At 48.1% G+C, this 19560-nt stretch overlaps 1 protein-coding gene across 1 annotated transcript in view; it reads left to right on the forward strand.

Annotated features, from left to right (window-relative positions):
- Tmem63c (transmembrane protein 63C) overlaps nt 1–19560 on the forward strand; it is a 70455-nt gene that overhangs the window by 33774 nt on the left and 17121 nt on the right. Inside the window, exons 7-15 of the mRNA XM_032908204.1 lie at nt 9405–9547; nt 10840–10888; nt 12881–12989; nt 14941–15014; nt 15620–15700; nt 15812–15935; nt 16584–16717; nt 18441–18563; nt 18967–19120. Of these exons, the coding sequence (XP_032764095.1) occupies nt 9405–9547; nt 10840–10888; nt 12881–12989; nt 14941–15014; nt 15620–15700; nt 15812–15935; nt 16584–16717; nt 18441–18563; nt 18967–19120 (991 nt within the window). The remainder of the gene's footprint in view (nt 1–9404; nt 9548–10839; nt 10889–12880; nt 12990–14940; nt 15015–15619; nt 15701–15811; nt 15936–16583; nt 16718–18440; nt 18564–18966; nt 19121–19560) is intronic.

Consider the following 19560-nt stretch of genomic DNA (forward strand, 5'->3'; position numbering starts at 1 on the left):
CTCCAGGGAAAGCTATCCTCTACACACCCGCTCGTGTCTGTGTTCATCAGACGCCATGTTTGTCAAGAAGAATCAAGTATCTGGAGCTGAAGGGTAGATTGTCCCCTCCCTGGGCCTTGCCTACCTCACCTTCTGGATTTTTGTAGAGCTGGACCACAAGACATATGCTCTCTCTCATTTGTCCAATACTAGGCAATTCTTAGAGTGAGCCTTGACTACGCCTGTAGTGCAAAGCCATGCATACACATGCATGCATACTTATACATACAGGCATGTATGATCATGTACAGAGGCATGTACATTCATGAAGACTCATTCATATACATATACATGTACATGTACATATATACATACATATATATGCACAGGCTTGTACACTCATTCATACTTACACACATGCATGTGTGTGCCCAGCCTTTCCTTGCCTTCAACAGCCATATATAATTCCGGTCTCTCTCTAAATATTGCCCATCTCCTGACCCTCCTCCAGTATCTTTTCTTGCCAGGTGACACCTACTATACATGGTACAGCCTTGCCACTCCTTAGAGACTGCATTAGTCAGGGTGAATTTCTATAGATAAAGGGGCTTTCTTGGAATGGCTGACAGTCTTTGATCCAGCTAACCCAAAAATGGATGCCTATGAGTGGATGGTCCAAGAACCCAGCAGTTGTTCAGTCCATGAGGCTGGATCTCTCAGCTGGACTTCAGTATATATTGGAATCCTGAAAAAGCCGGCTCTAATGCCAGTGAGGGAATGGGCTGGCCAGCAAGCACCAGAACGCGTGTGCACGCACAGACACACAGACACACACACACACACACACACACACACACACACACACACACACCCCCCACACACAGAGAGGGGGAGGGGAGGAGAGGAGAGAAGAGGGGAGGAGAGAGAGAGAGAGAGAGAGAGAGAGAGAGAGAGAGAGAGAGAGAGAGAGAGAGAGAGAGAGAGGCTCCCTCTGTGTCCTTTATATAGGCTGCCAATAGAGACTGTAGCTCAGATTAAAGGTGGATTTTCCCACCTCAAAGATCTGGATTAGAAGTGGATCTTCCCACTTCAAATGATTTAGTTAAGGAAAAAAGTCCCTCACAGGTGTGCTTGGCCACTTGGGTCTTACTTAATTCCAAATGTAGTTAGGTTGACACCAAGAGGGGCCATCTCAGGAACCCTGTACTAGCAGCCTGGGTGGCCTTGGTACTCTGCTTCCTTCTGCAAAGGCTGCCAGACTCCATGTGTCTCCGTATCCATTCCTAGTCGGGCATTTGTGATACCCACCCCAAGGAGCCACTCCTTCCCATCTGGGACCCCAGAGGGCTCAGCATGGCCTTGGCCTCCACCACTCTTCCCTCCCTCACCACAGGCCCCAGGAAGTAAAGCCATTGCTTTGTGTATGTATAGGGGTGGGGGGTGTCAGCTTCTCTATGGGGAGCAGCATGTTGCCAAGTAGAGAGCAGTCTTTTAGATTCTTCATTCCTCTGCTTTTGTTCATTTATTAAACATGCACAAGCCAGAATACACATATTTTCATTACTAGAAAGTCCACGTCACACTTTGACAGAAACCTATTTTATTATATGTAACATATTATATATACAATATATTATAAACACACACACAAGCATATATATTTTGTTTTTGTTTTTTTTTTTAAGACAAAGCCTTACTATGTAGCCCAGGCTGGCCATCAACTTGTGATCGTCCTGCTTCAGTCACCTAAATGCTGGGACCACAAATTTGCACCTGAATCAGGCCTAGCTTACTTTTGTGTTTTAGTCAATAATTTGTATCAACATGTTTCTTGTTACTTTAATGAAATACTCAATGCCAGGTAAGTTTAAAGAAAAGGAGGCCTATTAAGTTAGAAATTCTGATGATTCAAAGGCATGGTGCCCGGGTATCAACTCAGCTCTGGTGTGGCCCCTGTGGATGGTGTCACACACATAGGCAAGGTCATGTCTTAAGGCAGGAAGCCAGACCACAGGGCAGGAGTCTGTTGCCTTCTTTATTTTAAATAGTCCTGGGACTCCAGCCCAGAACCCTATGCAGTATTCATTCTGCCACTGAGCCCCTCCAGCCCCAGAGACAAGTTTTTATAACTGATCCTTGCAAGAAATAATGTATGGGTTCCCACGAGAGTTACCTTCTGGAAACAATGCTCCCCAGATTTCTCTTAACAGCTCTACCACTTAACATAGTGGAGCCTGGGCATCTAACACAGGAATCCTCTGGAGGACAAGCTGCACCCACACCATCGCTCACATCTGAACGTCTGTTCCCCCGGCAGGCAGTGCATACTAGCTATCGGTCTGTAGCTTTGGCAAACTTACAGGCAGGAGCAGTGTGGGACATTTTTCATTCCTTTGCGTGGGAATGAGAGAGAGAGAGAGTTGGGATGAATAGGTTCACTCACCTGGGCATACCCTGAGATGTGGACTTTCTGGATTTTCTCTATTGCTGGCATGTCATCTTGGGTTTGTTTCCTAACAAACTTGAAATACCCTGCCAAAAGCAACTTGAGGAAGAAAAGGTTAATTTGACTCCCGATTTCCAGGTTACAGCTGGGAAGTCCAGGCAGCAAGAACGTGAAGCAGTTAGTCAGATTATATTCACAGGAAGAGCAGAAGGCAGTGAGTTGATGCTGCATGCTAATTCTAAGTTTGTCTTATCCAATCTTATACAGTCCAGGATCCCCAAGAGGGAATGACGCCACCTAAAGTGGGCACATCTCTCCCCCTAATCAATGGGATCAAGACAATCTCCCTCAGACATGCTCATGTCTAGACTCAATCTAGACAGTCCCTCATTGGGACTCCCTTCCCAGGGGAGTCTAGACTCTATCAAATTGACCATCATAAAATACCAATGGGTACTTATAGGGAAAGAGAAAGTGGTGGGAAGATGGAGTATCAGTAAAGCCACAAGGCTTCACATGGTAGGTGCCTCTGTGGCATCAGTGAGAACAGAAGATTCAGGCCACAGTCCTGTTGCACATCTCTGTAGGTAGCTTTTAATACGTGAGTGCACGAACCTGCAGGTCAGTGAAGAGGTCAGTGTGCAAGTTCTGTGTGTACTCATCCATATTCATCTCGACCTCCACCCCACCCCAAGGGTCCTACCAAAAAGTTGTCTATGGGGATCACACCATCAACAAAGGCAGGAGAGCAGGGCTTTGCATTACATCCAGCACCTATGGGAGCAGCGCTGCAGATGACAGCTAGACATTTCACTGAGCAGAGAGGGCTCAGCCAGGGTCCCTGTGCTCTGCCTCCCATGCAGTCCGATTTACTCAGTGAAACAAAGGCCAACGAGGTTCTCTGTCTCCTTCGTAACGAACGGGTGCTCGCAATCTCCCAGGCAAAGGGGCGTTTCGGAAAAAGAGAAGAAATTCCCACCAGGGGGTTCAGGAAAAGTGTGGCTTCAGAGCTGGGATTTGAAGGATAGAAAAACCTCCAAAGAAGTAATTGTGGGGGACACGTCAGAAGGAGAGGGCAGTGTGAGCAAGGTTGGGGCAGAGATGAGCAGAAAGTGACCAGAAATGGGAAATCTTCTGCACTAGCTAAAAGCTGGGCTTCATGGTAAAGTTAGAAAGTAGAAAACGGTACCAAAGGATCCGAGGGGACTGTGTCTGAGCAGGGAGCTGACTGGGACTGATCCACAGGCAGCAATGTGAGGTGGAACAGCAGCAAAGTCCACGGTCAAGGAGCGAAGGAGACTATTCCAGTGGTCCAGGTAAAAGGTGGCCATGACTTGGATTAGGAAAGTGGTCAGGCTTTAACCAAGCAAGTAAAAGATTTGTACAACAAGAACTTCAAGACTCTGAAGAAAGAAATTGAAGAAGACCTCAGAAGATGGAAAGATCTCCCATGCTCATGGATTGGCAGGATTAATATAGTAAAAATGGCCATTTTACCAAAAGCGATCTACAGATTCAATGCAATCCCCATCAAAAATACCAATCCAATTCTTCAAAGAGTTAGACAGAACAATTTGCAAATTCATCTGGAATAACAAAAAACCCAGGATAGCTAAAACTATCCTCAACAATAAAAAAGGACTTCAGGGGAATCGCTATCCCTGAACTCAAGCAGTATTACAGAGCAATAGTGATAAAAACTGCATGGTATTGGTACAGAGACAGACAGATAGACCAATGGAATAGAATTGAAGACCCAGAAATGAACCCACACACCTATGGGCACTTGATTTTTGACAAAGGAGCCCAAACCATCCAATGGAAAAAAAGATAGCATTTTCAGCAAATGGTGCTGGTTCAACTGGAGGTCAACATGTAGAAGAATGCAGATCGATCCATGCTTATCACCCTGTACAAAGCTTAAGTCCAAGTGGATCAAGGACCTCCACATCAAACCAGACACACTCAAACTAATAGAAGAAAAACTAGGAAGCATCTGGAACACATGGGCACTGGAAAAAATTTCCTGAACAAAACACCAATGGCTTATGCTCTAAGATCAAGAATCGACAAATGGGATCTCATAAAACTACAAAGCTTCTGTAAGGCAAAGGACACTGTGGTCAGGACAAAACGGCAACCAACAGATTGGGAAAAGATCTTTACCAATCCTACAACAGATAGAGGCCTTATATCCAAAATATACAAAGAACTCAAGAAGTTAGACCGCAGGGAGACAAATAACCCTATTAAAAATGGGGTTCAGAGCTAAACAAAGAATTCACAGCTGAGGAATGCCGAATGGCTGAGAAACACCCTAAAGAAATGTTCAACATCTTTAGTCATCAGGAAATGCAAATCAAAACAACCCTGAGATTTCACCTCACACCAGTGAGAATGGCTAAGATCAAAAAACTCAGGTGACAGCAAATGCTGGCGAGGATGAGAAAAGAGAACACTCCTCCATTGTTGGTGGGGTTGCAGACTGGTACAACCATTCTGGAAATCAGTCTGGAGGTTTCTCAGAAAATTGGACATTGAACTGCCTGAGGATCCAGCTATACCTCTCTTGGGCATATACCCAAAAGATGCCCCAACATATAAAAAGACACGTGCTCCACTATGTTCATCGCAGCCTTATTTATAATAGCCAGAAGCTGGAAAGAACCCAGATGCCCTTCAACAGAGGAATGGATACAGAAAATGTGGTACATCTACACAATGGAATATTACTCAGCTATCAAAACAAACTTTTATGAAATTAGGCAAATGGTTGGACCTGGAAAATATCATCCTGAGTGAGCTAACCCAATCACAGAAAGACATACATGGTATGCACTCACTGATAAGTGGCTATTAGCCCAAATGCTTGAATTACCCTAGTTGCCTAGAACAAATGAAACTCAAGACGGATGATCAAAATGTGAAGGCTTCACTCCTTCTTTAAAAGGGGAACAAGAATACCCTTGGCAGGGAAGAGAGAGGCAAAGATTAAAACAAAGACTGAAGGAACACCCATTCAGAGCCTGCCCACATGTGGCCCATACATATAGAGCCACCCAATTAGACAAGATGGATGAAGCAAAGAAGTGCAGACCCACAGGAGCCGGATGTAGATCGATCCTGAGAGACACAGCCAGAATACAGCAAATACAGAGGCGAATGCCAGCAGCAAACCACTGAACTGAGAACGGACCCCCGTTGAAGGAATCAGAGAATGAACTGGAAGAGCTTGAAGGGCTTGAGACCCATATGTACAACAATGCCAAGCAACCAGAGCTTCAGGGACTAAGCCACTACCTAAAGACTATACATGGACTGACCCTGGACTCTGACCTCGTGGTAGCAATGAATATCCTAGTAAGAGCACCAGTGGAAGGGGAAGCCCTGGTCCTGTTAAGACTGAACCCCCAGTGAACTAGACTGTTGGGGGGAGGGTGGTAATGGGGGGAGGGTTGGGAGGGGAACACCCATAAGGAAGGGGGGAGGAAGGGATGTTTGCCCGAAACCGGAAAGGAATAACACTTCTGAAATGTACATAAGAAATACTCAAGTTAATAAAAAAAAAAAAAAAAAAAAAAAAAAAAAGGAAAGTGGTCAGGGACACAGGAAGAAATCACCTGGTAACAGTCAGTAGCCAATGACCTGGTTTAATTTTATTATTTATTTGAAGTAGGGTCTCTCTACCTAGCCCAGGCTGTTCTGGAACTCATTATGTAGACCTCACCAAGTTGGCCTTGAACTCAGAGAGATCCTCCTGCCTCTGTTCTACCTCCCAAAGTGCTAGGATTAAAAAACCATGCACCACCACACCTAGCTTAAATGCTAAGTTTAAATTTGTTTGTTTGTTTGTTTGTTTGTTTGTTTGAGGTAGGGTCTCTCTCCATAGAACTGGATGTTCTGGTACTCACTATGTAGATCAAGATGGCCTCAAACTCATAGCTATCCTCCTGCCTCTGCCTCCCAGTGCTAGGATCAAAGTTGTGTACCACCCTACCCAGCTCAAAATGCCAAGGTTTCTTTTTTTAAACTCATTTATTATAAGTGTATTGTTTTGCCTTCAATGTGTGTGTGTGTGTGTGTGTGTGTGTGTGTGTGTGTGTGTACCACATGCATGAGTTAGACAGTTGTGAGCTGCCATGTGTGTACTGAGAATCATACCCAGGTCCTCTTGGAAAAGCAACCAAGGCTCTTAACCTCACAGCCGTCTCTCCAACCCCCCCGTGGCCTGCTTTTAAAGGAAGATTGTGTGGAGAATAGTAAGGCAACAGAGGATGGGAGAGGGAAAGCGAGGGCACAGGGCTCAGGCAAGCACGGGAAGTGACCAGCCAGCTGTTGAAAGAACAACGGTAAAGCTTTGGAGAGAGCTGTCAAAACAGAGGATTTAACCTTGACAGACGGGAGCTCAGAGACTGAAGTGGAAGTGACAGAAACAGCTGGGTCACCTTAGGGACAGGATCATCAAAGGCCCCTGGAGGCTGCCTTACAGAGAGAGGAAGAGAAAGGGGGCTCTTGTAGGGTACGAGATCATGCAGTCCATGCAGGCGTGGCTGACGACTCTCAGAAGAGGATGCTGACCTTAGTGATCTGGGTCTGTCGTGAGGAGACATTTCTAGGGTAAGCAGATGTCCGAGGTGTGGAAATGGAGATGAGAACTTACTTTCTGAGAGGCGTGTGGGAGGAGGGATATTATAAAGACCTGGGTGGGGGACAAGATGGGGGTGCTTCAGGGAATTGCTTGGTTTATTTTACAGTGACCTACACATGCTTGAGCCTGAGCGGAGTGTAAGGGTTGGGTGTAGAGAAAGGATAAAGTAGAAGGGAGGACAGTAGTAACAGCAGGCCTTCAAGACCAGTGGAAAGGAGGGAAGCTATTAAAGCAGGCGGAATTAACTGCATGGGAGAAAGGCTCGTACTGGGGAGTGATATAAAGAATGGTGGAATGAAGACCCTGAGCTGGGGCAGGATGGCTAACCCAGGAAGGGAAGTCTTGTTAGCCCTGTCCAGTCCAGCCCTCCATGCGTTCTGCCTTTGTGGGGGTGGGGGAAGGTCTCCGAATACTTCCCCTCCCCCTCCACCACTGTATCCACAGTTCAGATACGCTTTTCTTCCGTAAGATGAGATCTGGCGTTTCAAGCCTGCAGCCGTTCTCCCACGGCTTCTCATCAGTTCTCAAAGACCCCGTTCTTGGGACTTAAGTCTCAAGTCTAGGGCAAGGACTCGCGGATAGAAAGGCAGAGCGCTCCAAAGTAGTCTCTAAGTTGAGATTTTTTTTTTTTTTTGTCATAACATCTGAAAAATCTGCAGCTTGCACTAGATAGTCTAGAATGTTCCTCAAGGGAGAATGTTTGAAATTGGAAGGAACCAGTGAGCCTACTTAGAAGGTAGGTGTGGAAAACCCACGAATGAGGAGACCACATGGTTGCGAGCATGTGTGCATGTGTGGGGGTTCATGCCCGCACCTACCACATGGGTGTGTCTTGTGATCACTTTACTATGGGTTTTATACCTCAACCCCCTCACCTGCCCTAAAGGCCCTGCCTAGAACAGTATTACTAAGTTTCCATTCTTCATACTCATGGTGGGCTCCAAACTCCATAGCAACTTTTGAAGGGACAAACCATCTTCAAACCCTAACCATCGCTAAGAAAAACTTGCACAAGAAACAAAGGGAAGTTATCCAGAATGCTTAATTAACATCAGAGCACCTGCTGTTTTTGTAGAGGACCCAGGTTCGGTTCCCAGCACACACACACACCACACCACACACACACACACACACACACACACACACACCATCAAACTCTAGTTTTAGGGCACCCAACCCCTCTCAATTCCAAGGACACCTGCACACACACAAACCCATGTAGGCATGCACACATACACACAATGAATAAATCTTTATAAGTCATCTTAGGTTTGATAAGATTATAGGAGGTTTTTGTCCTTTATATTTTCCAACATAAGCATGTGTTGCTTTTATCCTTCTACTTTTTAAAAAATGATTTATTTATATTTATGTGGGGTTTTTTTGCCTCAATGTATGAGGGCATCAGATCCCCAGGAACAGGAGTTATAGATAACTAGGAGCTGCCACGTGGGTGCTGGGAATTGAACCCTGGATCCCTTGAAGAGCAGCCAGTGTTCTAACTTCGGAGCTGGACTGGACTGGAAAGTCCTTGCTATTTGCTTTTGAGACAGGGTCTCTTGTAGCCCAGCTGGCCTCAAACTCACTATGTAGTTTAGGATAACCTTGAACCCCTAATCCTCCTGCCTCTCCCTCCTAATTGCTGAGATGACAAGAAAACATCGTCTATAGCGCACTGACATCACATTCAGACGGGCAGGGCAGTTATAAATCATGAATTTATAGATTCCTACCCATATCTCTTGATCAGTGTGTCCTATCTTTGCTGGATGTCACCTAGGTGTGTGGTGCATTCTCTCTCAGTAGCTGAGACCAGCTGCTCTCCGGTGTGTCTGGCCCGTGTATATACTCAGTTTCCATAGAGGAAAGTGTCCAACACCCTTGCCCTCACATACATTTGGTCACTGTCTACTTTCTCCTTTTGGCCAGCCTGGCAGTGTGGTTTTTAGGTATTGCCTCTTAAGTGAAGGAACTGGGAAATACAGAATGTTTTCGAAAGGACACATCCGCGTCGTCATCAGTAATGCTGTGTCCATTGCCAGCAGCACAAGCCGGGATGTTTGCAGAAGGATGAGAGGGCTAACTGACTCTTGAGTTCACAGGGCTCTGGGTTCCCTCTTGTGCCTATGGTGTAACCTCTCTCTGATGCACCCCTATTCTCTGACATGCTCTCCAGGTGCTCTTGAGGCATTGGGAAGAAGGACGATATCTTCCCCAAGATTAAAACTTGGGAATAATGTGGTCCTCTTCCCACTGTTTCGTTTGCCTCCCCCCACACAAGCAGCGGTCTCCTTGGTACCTGAGTAATGCTCTTGTTTACGTCTCTTGCAGGGACCGGGACCTGATCAACAAGTGTGGGGAAGATGCTCGAATTTACATCATGTTCCAGTATCACCTCATCATCTTTGTGCTCATCCTCTGCATTCCCTCCCTGGGCATCATTTTGCCTGTTAACTACATTGGAAGTGCTCTGGGTAGGCAGGACTCAGCAGGCTGTTGGCCCCGAGCCACTTGCAACTTAGTAGAATAGATAAAGCTTGGGCCCCCCAAGCCTAGAACTAATCTGGCTATTAGTTCTTTCTCTGGAAGGCAGTTGTCATGCGTCCTTAGGCAAACCATACTTCTGTTCTCCCATGTGCAGACTGGAGCCTTGCTTGATCCAAGGCCTGGGGGAGCAGAAGCTCACACAATTCAGCCTACAACTGTCTGTAAATGCCCCTGTGCCTTTGGAGGATGAGTGGCTCACTGGAGAAGTTTCTGACCCCCTGCTTCTCCCCACATGCACCCCGGGTGGGAACAGCCCTGTATGTGTAGAATTTGTCCGGTAGGACTTCTGCCCACCCACGTTGTAACAGGGCGGCATTGTGAGCGAGGGATTGGCTCCTAAGTTTGGAAGACCCTGCCTGGTTCCACAGCATTCCCCGAATATACTTCCCACAAAAATGCTTCTTCCACACTAACCAAGTATTTTACCTTTGGAATCTGTTCCTTTCACTATTTTAGACACGGAGAGAGAGGTATGCCAAGTACCTGATACTTTGTGGGAGCTCAGGGAACAGCAGCTGTGTCTTCCTTCGAACTGTGGGAGGGACAGAGCTGTGGGAAAGCTAGTGCCAGTGGTTCCTTCAATGTCCAGATGGAAGCCAATTTTACCTCATTCCTCAGGTTTTCCCTGTTTCTCCTCAGCCAGAGGTAGAATGAATTCATGGTAGCATTTTGAGTATGCCCCGGATTGCAGCACTGATGGGAGTGTTCCTGACACGACCGCTTATCATTCCAAGCACTAGCATGTGTCAGTGACAGTGTGATATAGAAATCCTAGATAGTCTATGAAGTTTACGGATTAATACATGTGGCCAAAATGACCTACTTTGTTCGAATGCGACAGAGTCCCATTTTCTGGAGTTTAGGCCTCTTGTTGGGACTGTGGCCAGCATTGTCAATGCCGTCGGTCTGATGGTGGCAACACAGCCAGCTGGTTCCCTCAAAGCTAATTTGCTGGGTGTCTGTTACATGCCAGCCGTGCTGTGGGGATTCCCTGCAGACACTTGGTCCCACAGAGGAGAGCCCAAGTCAGCATCCCCAGGGAGGACAGTGTTTTTGCTGGAAGTTGGGGACAAGTTTGGGGACCAGAAGGAAAAGCAGATGTAGGCGAGTATCTCTACGTCCTTGGCATTTGTTCAGGAACCTTGAATTCTGTCCCCCATCATAACCGCCAACAGTGTAGAAGCCAGGATCAAGGTTGGCCCTTTCTTCTCTCTTTCAGACTGGAGTAGTCACTTTGGTCGGACCACCATTGTCAATGTCTCTACAGAGTAGGTACCTGATTTTCACTCCCATTCTATGGGCTGGGTGTTAGTAGGGGAGGGGAATCGGGGGGGGGGTAGAAGGACCAAGTGTGGCACCCAGCATGAGTAGCTCTGTACTGATGAGGCAAGCCTGGCTTCTGTGGAATCCAGGGTCTGAGTGGGATGCCAGAAGTTGCATTCTCCTGGTGAGGCAGGGCTTGTAATGCCTTAGTTTCCCCAGTTGTCATGAGTGGAACTAACTGCCCACACTGGCCATTCCTGAGGACTGTAGAAATGGTCCTATTTGCATAGTATCCTAGTTGGGGTCTCTATTGCTGGGACGGAAGACCACAACCAAAAAAGCAAGTTGGAGAAGAAAGGGTATATTTGGCTTATACTCCCATGCTTTAGACTAGGAAGGGAGGAAGTCAGGACAGGAACTCAAACAGGCAAGGAATCTGGAGGTAGGAGCTGATGCAGAGGCCATGGAGGGATGCTGCTTACTGGCTTGCTGCCCATCATGGCTTGCTCAGGGTCACCAGCCTAGGGATGGCACCACCCACAATGGGCTGCTCCCCCACCCCCACCCCACCCGGTCAATCATTAAGAAAATGCCTTACAGTTGAATCTTAGAGAGGCATTTCCTCCACTGAGGCTTCCTCCTTATTTTATGTCGACTTGACACAAGCCACGCTTAGTGAATCTGCTCCTGGGAAGACCCCGTATCAGGATGAGAGTGGAATATATTCAAGATGCAGTATCCTTGACAACCCCAGGTTCAAGTCATCCCTCACCACCCACCAGTCTGCACTTGTGGTGTCCACAGCAGGCAGAAGAATCAGAGGATAGGTTTAGGCTTCACCCTTGCCATCTACTGCTTCTGCATCTAGGGAAAGTTTCACCCCAGATTCGATCCTTAAGCATGGGCAATACCATTCTCAAGCCAGGGCCCCGCCCACCTGATTGATAGCTTTACCAATCTAAATGAAGCCAGATGTGGCCCTGCCTGTCTATGCTAAGGTTCACAAAGCAGCTTGGTCAACTTCCTGAGCAGACTTCAGAAGCAGTTCCCTGAGTGGGATCCATCCCCACCCCATCCTCACCTGCCTCCCATCTCTACCCCACCTCAGAACAGACCAGCCTTGCTAGAGCGCTCTGATCAGCAGAAGGTAGCTGTGGAAGCCTCTTCCCTCCTCAACCAGCAACTCTACCCACCTCAGTGTTACCAGTAGGACCAGACCTACAAGTATCCCCTGAGCCAGTCATTCTCAAGTGTCTCATGTCCCTCCCCAAGAACTGGAATCCTATAGTGCAGCCTTCAGCGTGCACGATTCCACACTGCACAGTGCTGAAATACTCTTTGAAGAATCTGTCCTTGTCCCCGGTGCAGAATTTGAGTGGTTAGGAATCTACTTAGGTAAGCAGAGGCCTGTGGCCCGTCAGGCAGTGAGACAGAAGGAGGATACCTGGCTTGTTCTCCTCAACTCTTGCCGCTCAAGCTTCCAAATAATCCTGCTCAGATACCTTGAGACAGCATCCTGTGAGCCGCCTGCAGGGGTAGAAGCAGAGCCCAGTGGTCGCTATCCCTCTACTCTGAGGTAGTTAGATGGCCTGGCCCTTGTCTCTCTGCATGTGACCCAGCACCTCCTCACTCAGTCTATTGAGCATCCGTGGGTGAGAGACAGCTATCCATGTTCATGGGCTATGGCTCTACTCTGTGCCCTGAGGGAGGTCAACCACTGTTCTGGCTCTCCTTTCCCTATGGATAAAATGGGGAGTGGTGGGGGATGGTCAAGGAACCACCCTGAGGGTCTGGTGAGAAGATGCAAAAAAAAAAAAAAGAGCTTAGTCCCCAGCTGGAGCTGGTCCATTGGAAGTGGTGGAGTGGTCCTGTTGTGATGGAGTGAGTCTAGAGACACCGTCGCGGTGGGAGGGGTGGCTGGGAATACTGGTGACATCCTGGGGGTAGAGCTCCGGAGGCCTGCAGCGCATGAGTCTCGTGCTCTATTCTCTCTGCAGGAGCCAGTTCCTGTGGCTGCACAGCATCTTTGCCTTCATGTACTTCCTCGCCAACTTCGCCTTCATGAGTCATCACTGCTTGGGATTTGTGCCAAAGAAGAGCATCCATGTGAGTGCGCGAAGGATGCTCTCCCCAGCTTCACAAAAGTACCACCTTGGCTCATCCTGCATGTAGGGGGTGGGTGTCTGCCTCCAGCATGAGCAAGCCCCTGTTTGCCCCGCCCTTGGGTGCTCTCCGCTCTACTTCCCCTGCCCTAGCATCCCACTCGCTAAGCCATGAAAGCCCCTCACGCTGGCTGGTAAGTAGCTGCTCATACCTCCTTTGCCTCTGCTGCCCTAAAAACTCTGACCTAGGAGCTGTGTTAGAGGGTGTGCCCTAAAGTTTTCCCAGCCTAGGGGTGTGAGCAACTGGGGATATTTTCTACCCTTTTTATTATTCTCTCCTTTTTATTATTTCTTTGTTTTTGAGAGAGAGAGAGAGAGAGAGAGAGAGAGAGAGAGAGAGAGAGAACGCACGCCATGTATGCTCAGATGTATATAGAAGTGTATGTATACTTGCCCACATGGAGTACAAAACAGAACAGACTATAAGGTGTCCTGGTTTCTCCATCTCCACCTTACTCCCTTGAGACAAAGTCTCTTATTGACCCAGGAGCCGAGCTGGCTGCCCCCTGTCTCTGACTCCCATTGCACTGAGGTTGCAGGCAGACTTGGCTACAACTGCCTTTTCACACAGGTCCTAGGGAGTTGAACTCAAGTCTTCATTCTTGGGCAGCAAGTGTTCTTAACCCAGTGAGCCCTTCTTCCCACAGCCCAAGTCTTCATCTCTTGACCTACTCATACCTTCAAGGCCAGAGAAGAAATCTTAGTGTTGAGGTGGACCATAGCCTGTGGTATGCAGAGCTCAATGCTGAGGGGCCACGAGTGGGCAGCTTTGTTGAGTTATCTGTGATCTGTGGGGAAAGAGCACCTCTGGGAATAACCATCCATGACTTCATTGTTCAGTGGCCTGCCACGGTTCAGTAGAGCAGCAGGATCTACTCTATCCAAGACAGATTCACTTTAACCTACCTCAGAGTGTAGATCCACACACCCTGAAGCCACCCTAAGCACAGAGACTGGGACACCCATATGCTTAAGCTTTCATTGTGACCAGATGCTGATCGGATGTTACTCATCTCCTGTAGTGGTTTATTATACCGTCGTCTTGAAATTGGTGGGCCAGAAAACCATTATCCACCCACAGAGTCATACGGGAAGTTTGGGCAAGACACCCCAGCTTCTCCCTAATCTTACTGTGTTAACCCACTTTCCGTCACGGTAACAACAGTCCTAGGGGAATCAACCTAAATGGAGGCAAGGGGTTTTTGTTTTTGTCTCACGGTTTTGGTTTTATTACATATTCAGTCAGCTCCATTGCTGTGGGGCCTGTGGTAAAACAGTTCATAATGACAGGGACAGGTGTCTCGAGAAGGTTGCTCACTACAAGGTGACAGATGAATGAATGCAGATGAGGAGGAAGGTTGGCAGGCCACAGTACCCTGTGAGGGCACACTGCCAGCTATCTACGATCATTCACTAAGCCTCCTCTCAAAGTCGCTTGTTCCCCATGGCACTGGGGCCTTTAGGAAATACCCCAGATTGAGACCATTACGCTTGCTTCCAGCTCCAGGCTCCTAGAATACTAGGGGTTTCTCTGGCAACATGAGGTTTTACACCAGAAAGGAGACTAGAAGTCATCGTGGGGCTGTACTAGCTACAAGTGGGGATGACCTTTTCTAGAAGGAGAGGTGTGGTTCTTCGCTGTTGGCTCCGGCCCTCCCCTCCTGACCTAAGATGTCTGGCCGGAGCCCCTCACTGGAGCACAGAGAATAACCAAGACCTGGGCATGCTAATCTCTCAGCTCCAGGAAGCTGGCAGGTGGCTCACTTAGCAGGGAGGCTTTAGATAGCAACAGCCTTGTATGAGCAGAAGGCCTGCTCTCCGGGGCGTCTGGGCCACTAAGAATCCACATATCTAGCATTTCTGTGGAAGCACAGCCTTGTCTCTCCCAACTCCAGTTCACGAAGACGCTGATGATCACCTATGTTCCCACTGAAGTCCAGGATCCCGAGACCATCAGCAAGCACTTCCAGTAAGTGGGAGCGTGGGCTGTGCCTGGCATCGTCTCCTCCCTGAATCCCCTTCTGGCTTCTCACATGAATGAGTTGGCACAGGATGTGGGGGTTAGGGACATTCCTGGTGGTGGCCTCTCTGGAGTCAGCTCAGAATCAGCTTTTCAGAATGGAGGGGACCCCCACCCCCCGAGACTGTGGCCGAGTTCTAAAGGCCCTTGTATGACACGGGTGAGAAACAAGAGAGGCCATTTAACTTTTTCTCGTGGCTTCAGCTACTCAGCTCAAGGAGACCCTACTTCCCAACTGTCTCAGGTACAGTGTCTCCAGACCTCTTTGGTGTCTCCAAGTCTCTCAAAAGTAGTTTCTTCCTAGGCCCACAATGTTTGGAGCATACCCATACCCTATTCTGAATCATCTGTAAAAGAAGTTATGAGTCTCAGATGACCAGGGTTTAAACCCCAAGGATAGCTCAGTTTTAGGGACAAGGATGGATGCTATTCTGAGAGGCAAAAATCCCAGACAGTGGAGCCTCCCATTCCTGTGGACTGTGATACCAAGTAGGGAGTGAGGTTGCTCAACCTAGCCCTACAGGCTGGTTCAGCATCCTTGTTTGTGACTGCAGTGAGGCCTATCCTGGGTGTGTGGTGACCAGAGTCCATTTCTGCTATGATGTCAGGAACCTGATTGACTTGGATGATCAAAGGTGAGCTCAAAGAGAGACCTGCTAGCGCTCGGGGTGGGGGTGCAAGGAAAGGATGGTGCTTTCTGTTTGTCATGACTAGAATATTTCCCTTCTGTTGCCCACCACTGACAGACGCCATGCCATGCGGGGCAGGCTCTACTACACAGCCAAGGCTAAGAAGACTGGGAAGGTGATGATCAAGGTTCATCCCTGTTCCCACCTGTGCTTCTGCAAATGTTGGACCTGCTTTAAGGAGGTAACTGACAAGGGTGTTGGGAACACCAGAGAAAGGGTAGGGAGCTATGCTCCAGGATGGTCCCTTGCCTGAGTTCAAATCTCCAGGGCCCATTCAGGTCTAGCCTGGTCGTCTAGACCTGGCACCCCATTCCCTCTCACCTATACATACCCTTTATCTTTGCAGATATAAAGAAGAGCTAAAACCTTTTTTTGGGTCCCCCTCCAAGGCAACCATGGATGCATGCTCTTTCTTGTCTGCTTTCTGGTTGTAGAAGGAAACCAGAGGGGACATGGTAGGCTGCATGAAGCAGCCAAGCCTCAGACTTCCAAAACCATTAGGGCAGAAAGACTTGAGGGAACAGAATCCGCCTTGTCCCCTGACCACTGTGGCTAGAAGGGTCTTGGGCACTTGGATACCTGTTTCAGCCAGACTAAACCTTCAGCACAAATGGACATTCTTTTGTCTTTCTGAGGTTCACTTGGGTCTGAAGCATCCACTAACCACATTGTGCCTCAGTGTCCCCAGATCCAAGGGAAAGGGGTGAATTGCAGACTTGGCGTGTAGCTGTTGTGGGGGTGAAGAGCTGCTGCATGAGAGAGTCCTGGGGCCCAGCCAGGCCTCCTTGGCCCTGGCCTCTCCTGCTCTGAAGGCCTCCTCTTGTCCCAGGTAGATGCGGAGCAGTACTACAGTGAGTTGGAAGAGCAGCTGACAGATGAGTTCAATGCTGAGCTCAATCGTGTCCAGCTGAAGAGGCTCGACCTGATCTTTGTCACCTTCCAGGATGCCAGGACAGTGAAAAGGTGGGTGCTGAATGACCAGAGTTCAAACTCAGAGTGTAGCTCAGCCTATGGGGGAAGGGTAGACGCCACTTTCTTACCCTCATCTAGCTTAAGGGAAAAGGGGATGAAGCCTCCCTCCAGCTGCTGTGTCCTATCCTGGCAGCTCTCTCCTCCTTTCTGGGAGCTTCCACATTGCCGTTCCCAACATAGCTGTACCATATCTCCAGCTGGTGGGCCTCGATTGCTCTCTGGGAACTATCCTCACTTCATATGTCCTTACTTTCGTACAGGGGAATCAGCAAAGCCTATGATCTTTTGCCAAGAATGAGAGCCATTTCCCCTCATTCCATACACACAGCCCCCCCTCCTATTACAAGTGAGAAAGCCAAGAGTGAGAAGGCCATTTTGACTTTTCTTCCCTTCTGTTGTAGGCTTCCCCATAAAGCCTTCCATTTCTTCTGCCCTGGCCTTTAACAATCTCATTTCAACAAGAAATCGATTCTGATCAACTTAGAATATTCTAGAAGGATTTTTAGTACCAAAATAAAAATTATGGGAACTCCAGAAATGGTCTTTAAAGGACTGTGGGGACCTCCTCTCCCCAGTGGGAAGCTTATAATGGATGGGTATTATGTGGAGTGTCCCTTTTCCATCCAACCCTACAAAAGAATCTATAACCTAGATTTTAGTCATAAACAATGCTACACAATTTTCCAAGTCACTCAAACCTTCAAACTTCTTTTTTAAAAAGATTTTGTTTTATATTATTTTATGTGTACTGGTGTTTTGCTTTCATGTATGTCTTGTGTACCATCTGCATGTCTGGTACTCAAAGAGGCCAGCAGAGAGAATCAGATCTGGGACTGGAATTACAGAGGGTTGTGAGTAGCTTTGTGGTTGCTGGGAATTGTAGTCCTTCCCTTCCCCTCCCCTCATCCCCTCCCCTCTCCTCTTCTTTTTGATACCAAGTTTCTCTGTGTAGTTCTGGCTGTCCTAGAACTTCCTCTGTAGACCTGTCTGGCTTGAACTCAGGGATCTGCCTGTCTCTGCCTCCCCAGTGCTGAGATAAAAGGCAAGACCATCCCACCCCTCACATTTCTTGTATGTCCAGTTTGGTTACTGGTATCTGCTTTGTTCACTCCCCAGTGGAGTTGTCAAAGAACATGTAGAGTCTGTTGTTGTTGTTGCTGCTGCTGCTGCTGCTGCTGTTATCAGTGTATGTCTTATAAAGCAATACACTTATACAAGGCCAGATTGTTTATTTCTTAAAACATCACCAGTTGGCAAAGACATGAGCCTTCATTTCAGCAGAATGTGTCAGTAGACATCAGCATGTACCCCTGTCCACTTGCATCTCAAGACTATTTCTAGATTGCATTCAACTTAGGAATCTCCTCACCAGGAAGATCCAAGTTCACAGGGAGAACTCCAGAACCTGGAGTTACAATGCTAACATGAGTTAAACCTAGCCCTTTCTATAACTCCAAAGGACGAGCTCTTATTGCTGCCACTAAAAGAGGACAAGAGCTCAGGACCCTGTGGCCTGCTCCTCTTCCTGGATAATGTAGACACTTCCAATTCCTCCCTCCCAGATACTCTGCTTTAGGGACTATCCATTTCTGTGGTCCTGGGGAACTTAACAAAGGCTTTGAGAAGCCTCAGGAAGAGGAGTATCCCCAAGGGTGGGACTGTCGCAGTGGTCCTGGGATTCTGACTATGTCTTCTCTTTGATCCACCTCCACAGAATCTATAATGATTACAAGTACATCAATTGTGGTAGACACCCCATGCAGTCTTCAGTAACGACCATCGTCAAAAACAACCACTGGAGGGTTGCTCGTGCCCCTCACCCCAAAGACATCATCTGGTAAGCTTCCTCTGTGTCCCCATCTCTGAGATTGAAGAAGGTCACAGGACAGAGCCCCCCCTCTACTGCCCAACAGAAGGTTCATGGGGACTAGACTCAGAACTGTCTACACCCAGCTCTGCTGGGCTCTGCCATGTGCTTTCTTGAGCATCAGAGTACCTGCCCACCCCATGCCTACCTTCTCCATAGGCATGGAAAGGACCAACCTTGGGGGAAGTTTTCACTGTAGTGACTCCCTAGCCTCTGAGACGTAGTCTGAGCTTTTACAGATGATGTCAAGGAGAAAGCTCAGTGAGCACTGCATATAGACCCAGGCCCACAGCTGGCATGCAGGGAAAAGTATTGGTCTCTCTGTGGACCGAGACTTGGCCTAAGTGTGCCCCTCTTCTCCCTCCCTTTCCAGGAAACACCTGTCCATCCGCCGCTTCAGTTGGTGGGCTCGATTTATCGCCATCAACACCTCCCTGTTCTTCCTCTTCTTCTTTCTCACCACGCCTGCCATCATCATCAACACCATCGACATATACAATGTCACCCGCCCCATTGAGAAATTGCAGGTGCCTCTTCTGCTCAGGATGGGCGTTGGGGAGGGGGCTCCTAGGACAGGACTCCTGGGTCTAGAACCTTTACAACAGCAGTGTGGTAGAGGTTGAGTGGCGTCCTAGATGGGATAGTGTGACCTGGGTTCTGAATAGGATGATTGTGGGTCATTGCCCATCTCAGGGACAGGCTAGAGAGGAGAGTGTGTAGGTGAGTTCTGCAGAGAGACTGAGGATGGGGTGTCCAGACAGCTTAGAAGGTACTTTTAGATCCTTTCACTCTAACGGGGTTTGGAGGACACAGTAGGCAGGAACCGTTCTGTTCTCACCAGGCTTCTTCTGTTCTTGGTAAGTGCAGAGGGTACAGAAGAATAGGATGAGCCCTAACACAGACACGGAAAGAAAGAGGGACCCTTCAGTGTTATGTCTGCCTTTTAACCATCCTGACACCTGTAGCC

The sequence above is a fragment of the Rattus rattus genome, chromosome 7, assembly GCF_011064425.1.
Source record: "Rattus rattus isolate New Zealand chromosome 7, Rrattus_CSIRO_v1, whole genome shotgun sequence".
Taxonomy (NCBI): Eukaryota; Metazoa; Chordata; class Mammalia; order Rodentia; family Muridae; genus Rattus; species Rattus rattus.